A 13,234-nucleotide genomic window follows, 5' to 3' on the forward strand; every position below is an offset into this window, starting at 1 on the left:
GATTCACATAAATATTATGTGCATCACAGATTAAGTGGTATGTAAAAAATATACAATCGAAACAGTTAAGGAACAAAAGTTACAAAAAAATGTTAAAAGAATAATTACTACTGTTTCACGCAAGTTAATGTGGCCCTTTCTCGGAAAAGGCCAGAAAATATCCTTAACATTTTATGCCTATCACACAGGATACAAGCTAAGGTGATTTATCACTTATGATGAAGGAAAGAGTGGGGCCCTACTATTACACAAAAAAGACGCAATAATCAAGATTAACACTGAAGAAGCCAAAGCCCACACAAGGTGAAAATACCTGCCTAAGCCCTTCACTCTAGCTGCAGTCAGAGTGGGGGAGAGTGACACATAATTATGCCAACGGGTTCCTGTTTTACAATTCCCATCATAGATTCAAGAGTGTACATATAAGAAACCTCCAAGGCAAGGGTTAACAGCAACTCAAGCTGTGCAAAACCCACAGAATATCAGTAACTTTGTGTTCAGAGGAGTCAGGTACATTAGCCAAGTGGCAGAGTGACAGTCACATTATAAATCTGGGCTGTTAACGCACATTTTATCCTTGACGTGGTTGTATGTTTGTTCATCGGAGATTCACCAGATATTTGCTCCCCCCCTTTTTGAGTAATTAGTGGTTTCAGCCTATACTTTGACAGTCAAATATCACATCATAAAAACTGTAATCTCAGGGGCTCAACTGAAGCCCATAATTATGCAGCTAGACCACATGTTTCCTGTTCCAAGCTGTCTTGGTAGTTCAGAAGATAGAAGTCCAAGCCCAAAGCGTGTTTTTGATCATTCTAGAATTTCTACACTGCTACTGACTAGAAGATAGAAGTCTGTGATACCATCGTCTATTTTCCTGCTTCGATTTCTAGAAGGTTTCAGCCTACAGTTAAAAGCCATTTATCTGGCGCATTTCATCAACACAAATTTCCTTTAAAAAATAAAGTGATTGTGAGAGCAAAATGTTCACAATAAACACGGAACGTGCATACACGATTACATGGGTACGTGTTTACCGTAAACATGAACTTTAGGAAATGATTCATGAAAATAGCCAGATCTATAATAGTGACCTTGTTCAAACAAATTTCTTATTTTGAAACATTTAAAGGAAAAAGAGAAACACCTGTAAATATTATCTTTCCAAAGCACACACAGATTACTGCGCCTCTCCTTTTATGATGTGGGCTCATCTCATTAGTTGCAGCCAGAGGCCACACGGTGTAATTATACAAAGGGCCCAGAGTCAGTACTGCACGACAACTTGGCCCAACTCTGTAAGCCACAGAGCTCCCCCTCCAAGGGTCCTGTACACAGTAAGCAACCAGTGCAAGGTGGCTGAACAAAGGGACTATCTGATCGGGTATGTGCAAGACAGAATTGCACAAAACTCAGTCCTAACATCACTTTGTTGCAGAGCCCAAAGCACTCATGTTTTCAGATGAAGTAAAGGAACCAAATCCTTCTAATTTGATAACGCGACATAGAAAAAAAGCAAAAGACAACAATTTTCTCATTCTGGGTAAGGCAACACCCTGCCTTGCAATAAAGACAGTGGACACAGGATGTACAGTAAAGGCCGGAGAGAAGACCTGGGGAAACTCCTTGGGATCCTTTAAGGGGTTTAAGAAATACAAAGCATTGGGGCACCTGGGTGGCTCAGTCAGTTGAGCGTCCAACTTCGGCTCAGGCCATGATCTCACAATTCATGAGTTCAAGCCCCGCATTGGGCTCTCGGCTGGCAGCCCAGAGCCCGCTTCAGGTCCTCTGCCCCCCACCAACCCACCACCCCCGGTCTCTCCGCCCCTCTCCCACTCACTCTCTCTCAAAGATAAACAATGAACATTAAAAAAAAGAAAGAAAAAAGAAATACAAAGCATTTGCCATCCACTGACAGAGCAAAATGAGAAATGAGGGAAATAAAAAAGCACAGCTGACTCTCAACAAAGCAGATAAGCTTCCAGGAAGCTTGAGTGTCCAAATACTACTTAACTGATAGTTTTTTAAAAATCACGATCACCATGCTATTATCCGTGAAGAATTTTAAAAAGAAGAAGAAATACATACCAACACGAATAACACAAAACCTAGAAAAAGGGTCTAACTAGTCAACCAAAATAGAAGTTTTAGCAATCAAAACACAAATGTTTTAACGACTGCCCCTAGGACTTCAGGGGGAAAAAATATGTTACTAGATGGCAACTGTTTGCAAGATTATCTTAGTGTGATCATTTATTTCTTTATTTTAAAAGGTCATGAATAAAAGAAAACTTATTTCAATTTTTTTAAATGAATTAAATAAAAAAGAGTTAAAATAAAATTACGACACCTTATGATTTTAACTCTTATAATCTATACCTCAGGGAAGCAGGGGGTAATTTATAGCATTCTATAAAATACTGGAGTTTAGAATCAGACTTAAGTTATCTGAAAATTATGCAATTCTTAGTAGGGGGAAAAAAATCTCTTAAAGCAAGATACTAAGAGGGTTTTTTTGTTACGTATCTAAAAAGTTCTATTATTTTCAGTTTTAAACCAGTGGCTGCTCTCCAAAATTGAGAATTCAAGATCTCATCAAATACAAATTTTAAAAAGCATCACCATTAAAGCATAGGATGCCCAACCAAGATGGGATAAATGTAATTTAAAACAACTAACACCAGGATATTTTACTTGTGATTAGACACATCTACTTTTTCTGGCCTCTTTTAACCGTGACATGTGCATGTCAGATTTCTATCCTAATCTTATCCTAATGTACACTGTGGTGTACAAGTTCTCAACCTAGACAAGGAATAATTCTAACATTTTCAAATGAACATCATTCATTATGTACAATGTTATTGTGTTTAACAAGCTATCTGGATAAGTATAACGATTTCTGTTTTGTTTTGCATTAGCCACAAAAGAGTGGACTTGTTTCGAACACCCACGCATTTATTTAGTATATGAAAGTCAAGTTCAGCAAAAATCAAACATTGCTAGAGCTGAGGAAAGTAAAGGTCTTATCTATTTGAATGTATTGAAAGAAAAGCGAAAACAAACCCAGAAGTGTAGAATGAAGAAATGCATCTGATGCGATCACTACATTCTTCCCATCCTTCCAACGTGAAATGTTAAGTACCAGCAAAAAATACTGAAGCCCAGAGACACCGCCTGACAAAACGTCTCAAAGACCACGAGGCATGAGGATATGTAAAGCTGAAGAAATGATGAGATGGCTTACAGAAGAAATGGTGGGGGGAGGAAGGGTTAAAATTCAACCATATGATAGACGGCAACAGTAAGAGTTGAATTCTAAAGGTTTAACTAACGAGTTCATTATTTAATTCCAAACTCTCGTTTTTAACAACGAACGAGGAATTTGACACAAACGCAGTGTTGCTGTTAAAAGTCAACGTATCTAGGTCCCTCGTGTTCAGAGCAAAGAATAGAAGAAAACAAAGCAAAAAAACCCAACAGACGCATGTGAGAAAAAGAGGTCCCTCTAAACCTTTTGTAAACAAGTTTCTACAAGAGCACGTGGAGTGCTTCCTTCGGCCTCCCCGACACCTTGGTTTGGATGTGCACTATTCACATGTGCACATGTGGATACCAGCGCAAAGCCAGGTGGTGGAGACTACCAGGCTCTCTATGTAAGCTCTTCTCATTTCTCAACTACGGTTATACTCCCGGTGGTTTGGGTTTTTGTTTTTGTTTTTGTTTTTTTCCTGTAAGGGAAAAATCTCTCCAATGAGAAGTTTTAAATGTGTTTTTAAAAAAAACTGCAGGGAATTTCTTCACATTTTATAAGTAAAAATACCAGAAATGAAAGAGCTGACAGAAATTCAAGCAGATCCAAATTCAACCATCCATTTTTCATACTTCTCCAAGTCTGCAGCAGAGACAGACTTAGCAATTTTCTTAAGAGCCAATTCAAAGTCTCCTTTGGTAACAGGCATCTGAAGTTCCTCTTTAGAAAGTGCACGGATCTCTTCTGGACCTAAGCCATTGATTCGCCGTCTCATTGCCATTAAAGAGGCATCCCTAAAAACATACAAAATCAGTGAATACATACTGATGTAAATGTTTTAAACACTTTCAACTGTAAGAAAGTTAACACCAAACATTCAAAAGATCATTTTCTATGTTTTTACGATGCTGCTCAGAATTTCCCATTTTAGAGCTATCTGAGGGTTCAAGAAAGGTTAAAACAGGATGTAAATGACTTAAACATAAAATGTACTATTAATGAATCCAAAAAGTCTAGGTTAGGCTCAGCTAGTACCAAATTTCCTTTTCCTCACTTGTTCTTCAAAGACAGCCAAGAAAGTTAGGAAACAGAAGTGAATTGTGAACTACTGAATTGCATACTTGAAAATGAACACATGGCTAAGGTTAACATAATTCAAATCTTACACCAGTTTGTCTATAACCTAATTAGAGGAGGTAAAGCCAGGAAACTCCTTCTTTGGAACATGAATGTATCTACATATAGTGGATGTGGAATTCTCCACATGGAGCATTGCTGGGCTACTAAAGGGATAAAATCTAGCTCTTCCAGATCTTATTTTCAGCTCCACTCTGATCAACTGTAAATTATTATCAAGGTTTAGAAGAGGCAGATAATGCTCACAAAAAAAGCTAATAGGAAGCCAACCCAACCAAAACTTCAAAATTTTATATATTTTATTATAGTGATACTAGAAACTACTGTGAGATTATGTGCCGCTAAACTTCGACACACATGAAAAATACTAGTATATAGAGTGAGAAACAACAGATGTTATAGTTTTAAAGAAAGGCTACTGATGTCAATTTCAGTACAGTTAAGAAGGTGACAACTAAAAGAAAATCCTGTTGGGGCGCCTGGGTGGCTCAGTGGATTGAGTGTCTGGCTTCGGCTCCCGTCACGATCTCACGGTCCGTGGGTTCGTGCCCCACATCGGGCTTGCTTGCTGTCAGCCTGTCGGCACGGACCCCCTTTCTGATCCTCTGTCTCCTGCTCTTCTCCTCCCCCACTTGCACTCTCCCCTCCCCCCCCCAAATAAATAAAAGAAAATCCTCTTCTTTGAGTGATGTAAATTGTCTATAAATTATTATGTCACTAAATTGAAAGGGAAATATGTAATATATACTTATATAACATAAGTATGTATTTCCCAGCTTAAAAGGATTGAGTGATGTGAATTATCTACAAATTATGATGTCACTAAATTATGATGTTACTAAATATATAAGTATATATTATATATTTCCCAGCTTAAATTGATCAACTTTGCTTGCTCTTCTGCATGTGGTAAAATAATACTAACCAAAATGAAATATTATTTTATGTTGACGCAGCTAGGCTCCAATTTAGGGCTAAACTGACCTTAGCTTGTCAAAATCATTATTACCAAGTAAAATTTCTTAAAAACTAAAGACAGAAAAGGGGACCATATTGTTATATATTTATTCATCTAACAATGACCAATGAAGCTATGTAAAAAAAAAAAAGAAAGAAAAAGAAGACAAATGAGAATCGATTTCAAGGAAATGGACTGCTGCTTTCACATCAAAGGTTTTAATAACTATACTGACTTTAAGACCAGTCCTCATGTCAAATCTATACCTGATATCTAAAAGTCACAGACTATTAAAAAAAAAAATACCTGCAAACATTAGTTATATCAGCACCAGAATAGCCCTCAATCTTTTCTGCTATATCTTCCAGCTGAATGTCAGGATCCAGTTCAACCTCACGAAGATTGATCTTCAGAAGCTCAGTTCTTCCTTTTGCTGTTAAAAGATTTTTTTGTTGTTACTGTTAGATGTTTTACTTTACAAATCATTTTGATGAGAAATCGCATATCAACATTTAGGAAAAGAAAGAGACTAATGCAAAAAGGAGTCAATAACTTGAGTTCACCTAGTATCACCAACTCATTGCATGACTCAGAATTATTTAACTTCCTATGTGCCTTGGCTCAATAACTAAAAATTGAAACAAAACTCAGAGTTTTAAATACAGATTGTGAAATATAGGAAATATGATAACTTCAGAGTAAATATTCTTAAGATATAAACATATATATTCAAAAAGGTGTGAAGAAGATTGTGAAATACAGATTTGAAAACAAAGGGTCTGTGATCCCTCATGAAAAATAAAATCCTTATTAAAAATAAAATCATTAATACTCAACATTAATATGCAAGTACCAGACATTCTTTTAGTAAAACAACATTTGGCCTAGTTTTATAAAACTGTAGACTACGTGGACTAACTCCTGTGAATCACTTTGCTCACCTTTTAGTGTGATATAGAAAAGATTTCCTATGATAGAGGAAATTGGCAATCATCGCAAAAAACATATTAATGTATTTTTACTTGGAGAGCTAGCCCACAGACATCTAATGTTCCAGTACGATGAGAATGTGTACTGTGTAAGCTCTAATGAAGTACAGAATTATTTAAATAACCAATCATGCTTGCTTTTTTTACCATCAGTTTTAGTGGCAAATTCGCTATTTAATACAGCACACTAAGAGAATGCAAACTTAGGTTGGATCTGGCTTTCTACTATTTCCTGATATATCAAATTAAATTTAATATTCTCCAACTTTTCTTTTGAAAAGTTTAGATTTATTTTAAATCTACAGTTTAAAAAAAAATCAATGAACACCCATTTATCTTCCATCTAGACTCATCAATTGTCAACATTTTGCCATTATCACTCCCTTCTCCTCCTCCCCACTGCTTTCTGAATTGGGAGCTAGCTGTAGGCAATCACGCTTCATCTTAAATTCTTCAGCATGTACATCCTAAGAACAAAGGTATCCATTCAACTATCACACTTGCCAGGAAATTTAACATTGGTACATTAGAATCATCTAATAGACAATCCAGATTAAAATGTCCCCATTTTCCCCAGGACTTTATAACTTTCTTAAAAACCATCACACATTGTATTTAGTTATCTCTTTAGTCTTCTTTAATCTAAAGCAGTTCCCCGACGTTTGTTTTGTATTTCATGACATTGACAATTCCTCCAAATGATCATACAGCATATAAAAATGCTTTTGCATTCCAGTAAAGACCACAACAATTTTGTTTGTGGATCTGAACAGTCAGATACTGAAATGTTTATGGCAATGGAAAGAAACAAGAACAACTAAGACAGTCTGGAAAAACAGTAAGATGGGAGGAACTGCTCTATCAGAATTTAAGACTTATTACAAAGCATTAGGACTCAGGTAAATAGATCAATGATACAGAATAGGGAGCCTAGAAGTAGATCAAAGCATACACTATGGATACCTGATTTATGACACAGGTGGTTCCAGCAGTGAGAGAAAGGATCCCAGAACTGCTATTTACTGGGGGGGGGGGAGGGGGGGGATGAAATTGGGTCCTACGTCGTACCATACATAAAAATCAGTGCCAGATATATTACTACCCTAAATGTAAAATGCAAAAATTATGAGCATCTTAAAAGATAAAACAGGAAATATCTTAATGACTTCACAGTGAATATTCTTAAGACATATATATATATATATGTATATTCAGAAAGTTGACAATAAAGGAAAAGATTGATAAACTGACCACATTAAAATTAAGAACTCTAATTCATCAAAAGACTCTCTAAACAGAGTGAAAACACACAAGCTACAGAGTTTGAGAAGATATTTACAATGTATATAAGTAACAAAGTTTTTATATATCCAGAATATTTAAAGAACTCCTACAAAAACTAAAAAAAGATCAGACCACCTAATTAAGAAAAATGGGCAAAAGACTTGAACAGATATGTAACAACAAAATCCAAGTGGCTAATAAATAAAGGAAAATATATTCAAATTACAGTAAAACCTTGGAATGTAAGTAACTTGTTCTGCGAGCATTCCGCAAGACGAGCAAACATTTCTAATAAATTTGGACTTGATAAACGAGCGACGTCTTGCAAAACGAGCAGTACGTGACACCAAATGTCACAGGATCACAACTGAGCCAATGGTTCTGGAAATTCGCTTTGATATACAAGTGCTCTGGATTACAAGCAGGTTTCCAGAACGAATTATGCCCATAAACCAAGGCTTTACTGTATTTAATAATGAAAAGAATAAAAATTAAACCACAGTGAGATAGCACTGCACACCAAGAGGCTGGTATAAATGAAAAAGGCTGAGGTTTTGGAAAACACTAGGTTTTGGGAAAATGGGAAGCAATAGGAACTCTCACACCTTGCGGGTAGAAGTCTAAAGTGCAACAACCACTTGGGAAGACAGATAGGATTTATCGACTATTGTTCCAGCTATATAGCCTGACCCGCAATTCGCTGCAAGGATGGAATGCGGCATCTTAACCTAAGGAAGCTTAGACGTTTTCACCATGATACAAGTATAAAAATATTCATAGCAGCACTGTTCATAATTGCCTGAAACTGGAAAGAACCAAAATGTCCACCAAATAATATGACGGATAATCGTGGTACAATCACACAATGGATATCACAGGCCGAATTGTGTCCCTCCTACTAAAGTATTATGTTGAAGCCCTGACCTTCAATACTTCAGAATGTGACTGTATTTGGAGATAAGGCCTTTAAAGAGGTAATTAAAGTAAAAACGAGGTCATATGGGTGGGCCCTAATCCAGTCTGACTGGTATCTTTATAAGAAGAGGAAATTAGGACACAACACACACACGCACGTGCACACACGGAGGAAGACCACCTGAAGACACTGGAAGAAAATGGCCACCTACAGGCCAAGGAAAGAGGCTCCAGAATGAAATAACACCTTGCTTGACCTTGGACTTGTAGCCTGAGAAAATAAATTTCTGTTTAAGCCACCCAGTCCGTGGTACTTTGTTGTAGCATACCTTGCTGACTGATACAATGGAATGCTATAAGCAACAAAAATGAACAGCATCTAGAAATCGTAATATGGATGAATCTTAAAAATGTACTGGAGCAAAAGAAGCAAACTACAGAGGAACACAATCAGTGTGATTCCATTTAAGTTTAAAAAAAAAAAAAGGTTAAACTTTGGGGATATATTATTAGGTGAGAAAATTATAAGGGAAAAAAACAAAGTATTTCCATAAAAGGAGTAACAGTGATTACCAGTAGGGGTCAAGAAGGGAGCTGTGCTAGGGAAAGAACATACTGGGGGCTTCTGAAGTCTGATAACGTGCCATTTCTTGAGCTACAGAGGTAGTTATCTGCCTGTTTGCCAATTATTGGATAGATTGAACTAAATTTTAATACGCTTCCATTGTGAGTTCTATTTCTCACTCACACAAAGTAAGACAAGAGCAAAGCAACGCAAAGAGCAGCCACAGTGGAAAGAGAACCAAGCACACATTATCTGGGATTGCCAGAAAAAAAGAGTGTGACTAGGCAATCTTTACCTCCAGAATTCCTTAATTTGGAAGTAAAGAGGCTCCTTATCCTTGTCCATCCCCAGCCAGCAGGCCCATCACTTGAGGTATGGGGCCAAAGAAGTCCTGTACTCAGGTGGTCAGCCAGAGGGGGGTGGGGAAAAAGAGGGAGGGGCAGGAAGCTCCCAGGTCTGCTGCTACACAAAGTGGCGGTGCTCCCGATGCCTCCGTAAGAACTCCAAACTTAACGTAAGTGTGACTTCACAGTGCTCCACACACAACGTGTTAGTGTGAATGTTAGTGAACAAAGATCACTTTGCTCTTTTGGTCCTGATACTAGAATTCATTGTATTTGGAAATCAGAATGTTTAACTGCAGCCTGCCCTAAGAACTCAAGTGCCAAGTTTAATATACTGTATTATCCTATAGAAAGAAAGTTCCAGACAGTCACCTTAAATGAACTCTGGAGTATAAGCCAGTACTGAAGCCCTAGTTGGAAGCATCCTTTTCCCTCGTAACTATAATTTGGGGAAAGTGACTTCTAATTCTGCTTGTATCAGTGGTTTGTTAGAAGGTTCCAAGTAGGATTTATCAGCTCTATAAAACTGTATGAATGATATTTAATAACCTTTTGAAAGGATTTAACAAGCAATTAATAGGTTAATAGTCAAGAACCACCAACACTACATAACCAAGTTAATATACATTCTAAATTTAAATAAACATTGTTAAAAGGATCACACACTTCTTGTGATAACAACTTCCCTGAGCACACTTGGAGGTCCAGTGCAGAAGACCACGAGGGCACACTCTGGGCCAGACCGCCTGGGTTCACTGCCCTGCTCTGCCTCACTGGGTAGGATACTTAACCTCTCGGTGCCTCAGTTTCCTCACATGTCAAATAAAGATAAGAACAGAATCTACCACATAAGACTGTTGTGAGGGGTAAATGGGTTAATAGATGTAAAGCCTGGCCCACAGTCAGCACTCAAAAAATTGTTCATTGCCCCCGCACCCACCCACCACCACCATCAGTCAATCGACAAACAAGATTAGAGGGAGACAGAGAAAACCCAGATCCCTTCTATTAAGGAACATCTGGGAGACAGATAACCCAGGGAAGTGAAGTCTACACAAGGGAGACAGGCCAGGCCAAAAGAAGCCTTCACAGAATGAGTATGCTTTAATGCCAACTTTGAAAAACCAATATTTTTTTTTAAGTTTTATTTAAGTAGTCTCTACAGCCAATGTGGGGCTCGAACGTACAACCCTGAGATCAAGAGTCGTATGCTCTACTGACTGAGCCAGCCAGGTGCCCCAATAAAATTTAAATAGAGTGGAAAAGGGAGAAAATCTGGAAATGGGAGTACCATAAATAATGACATGGAAGTAGAAAGAAGCACATATATTTACCAGAGACGGGGAGGGAGGATGGTAAGTAGAAAAGTACAAAAGAGGACTGAGAAACACAAATAGACAGATATAAATAAGATAATAAATAAATAATAAATAAATAAATAAATAAGATATAAATAAGATAATAAATAAATAAATAAATAATAAATAAATAAATATAAATAAGACAGATATAAATAAGACAGATAAGAACTTATGGTAAACACACACACACACACATGCACGCACAGCTAAACAAAGAACTCTGACCCTGATGTGATGGAAAATTAGACTCAGCTCTAAGAGACTCTATGATGCTTTAATGATTTAGGGAGGTTATTCTAAAAGCAAAATATAATTAAAGGAAAGGGGCTGAAAAAGGGAGTTCATTAAGCTCATCAGGCGGTTGCTGCCATAACTTAGATGCATAAAGTGAAGGGAGAGACTTATGTAAGGCCAAGCTCCCCCTGGGCCTGCTGTTTTGCTTTTTGTTAACTATGGCAGGTCGTACTTCCCAGGATGGCTGCGAGAGTCTCCCTCATCCCACACACGCTTTTGCGGTGCGGTCTTGACGCTCTCCCACCCAGAGGTAGTCTAATTCCCACCTCGTGAAAATGGGTGGGCTTGTAAATGCTTCAACCCAGGGTACAGGAGAAGGGACACTATATGACCGGTGAGGCTAGGTTATAAAAAGCGACGCCCCTAGCGGAACGTCTGGAGCCACGGCCACCACGTATGAAATCGGACTGTCTTGAAGCCACCGCGCCCGAAGCAGCCTGGGCCAATGGAATGACCAGAGACAACATGAAAGTGCTCCAGCAAGACAGCTCCAGCCGGGGCCTCCGGGTGGCTTTGGTATTATCTAGTCTCATTGTTTTACTTTTCGCCTTTTCCAACTAAAAATTTACTTTCATAGGTTGCTTGTGTTCATAAAATGTCCTCCAACTTCTTTTTACTTTCATATAATCTCTTCTTCCCGTTAATTTTACCCTAGATTGCTACATCATTCTTTCAGATCTTTCCACATGTTGCTGTTTTGTCTATTCCAGACCTTTCTATCCTACCAGATGCTTCAGTCACAAGAGCTATCTATCTATTCGTTTTCAAGCAACCACACCTTTGTTTCTGTTTTTCTCTTTTTTTTTCTTTCTGTTTTTCTCTTTGGAAATGAGTGAAAATGCAACTTCCTCCATGAAGTCTCCCCAAAGCACCTCGGTCAGAATTTATCAGTCCTCATTCTCCACTCCGAAGTACCATGGACCAGAGTGGGGGATGGGTTAAATAGGTGATGGGGATTAAGGAGGGCACTTGTGATGAGCACTGGATGTTGTATGGAAGTGAATCACCATATTGTACACCTGAAACTAATATTACACTCTATACTAACCAACTGGAATTTAAACAAAAACTTTAAAAAGAAAAGGAAAAGTACCACGGAGAACAATGGCACCACACGTTACACTGTTTTCCCTGCAGTTAGGTTAAGTGTATGCCTACTTTTCAACTACAAAGTGAGTTCTCTAAGGATGAGGCCTGTCCATTACTTATCTTTATATTCCCACAGAACCCAATAAATGCCTTTCTAATAGCAAAGAGCTACATAAACACCTACTGAATTAATAAAGATGAAAGAAAAAGAGTGGAGTTCTAATTACGATGATCTGTTTGGATGCACTTTAGGAGAAAGCGATTTCTCAAGTTCTGTGGTCACGGGTACAGACCTTCAGACTAGTAATGAGCAGACAGAAGCACTCAAAAGTGATTACCTATAATGGATATAACGTTTTCATAAGGGAAAACAAGTTTAGAAGAAAACCCTTCAGTCAGCCAAATCTATTTTCTTCTCCAATATTTCAAGGAAAGATAAGTTCCTACCTTTGTATCATAAAGTATGTGTTTCTCCCCAACACCTGAGTTCTCCTTAGCAGTTTATAAAATTGCTACCATCAACTATTTTTCTAGTTACATTTTTTCCTCCCTATCATGGTAAATTAAAGTTCAAAGTACAAAAGTTTAAATGGTGTCAGTTCAAGTAGTAAAACTTTTATTTTCCCCCATTAGCATTAATTTCTTATTTATAATCATTGTATACAGTAGTAAAATTGAAACTCATTTCATACAAATACACTAGATAGCATAGACAGATTTGTTTGAGAAAACAAGGAAGAGTAAAAAGAGGAACAAAGAGAAAGTAAAGAAACAGTAAATCCGAAACTGTAACAAACCACTCAAATTTCAAAATTTCATGCGGCTAACATGAGAGCGAGCCAGGCACTAAGGAGCTGATTCTGGGAGGTGTAATATTCCAGCTTCCAGGTTCTAAATTGAACCACTTCCATTAGTGCTTTAAATAAGTTTTTTATTATTGTAAATTCAACTAGTAATTTAAGCATGTTTTAAGAAAAAGAACATTTTTCTTTTTAAGTAACAAGATTAATAGAATTAATGGTATATACACAGTACCAGGCAGGAA

General features: G+C 37.5%; 1 protein-coding gene across 5 annotated transcripts in view; it reads right to left on the reverse strand.

Annotated features, from left to right (window-relative positions):
* Window positions 1–3,761: 3,761 nt before the first annotated feature.
* The window catches only part of KATNAL1 (katanin catalytic subunit A1 like 1), an 82,416-nt gene continuing 72,943 nt past the window's right edge, over window positions 3,762–13,234 (reverse strand). For all 5 annotated transcript variants that reach the window (XM_027064626.2, XM_027064627.2, XM_027064628.2 and 2 more), the window contains 2 exons: window positions 5,655–5,781; window positions 3,762–4,047 (listed from right to left, as the gene is read on the reverse strand). In XM_027064626.2, the coding sequence (XP_026920427.2) occupies window positions 3,849–4,047; window positions 5,655–5,781 (326 nt within the window). In that variant the 3' untranslated portion in view covers window positions 3,762–3,848. The remainder of the gene's footprint in view (window positions 4,048–5,654; window positions 5,782–13,234) is intronic.

Source organism: Acinonyx jubatus, chromosome A1 (genome assembly GCF_027475565.1).
Source record: "Acinonyx jubatus isolate Ajub_Pintada_27869175 chromosome A1, VMU_Ajub_asm_v1.0, whole genome shotgun sequence".
NCBI classification, from domain to species: Eukaryota; Metazoa; Chordata; class Mammalia; order Carnivora; family Felidae; genus Acinonyx; species Acinonyx jubatus.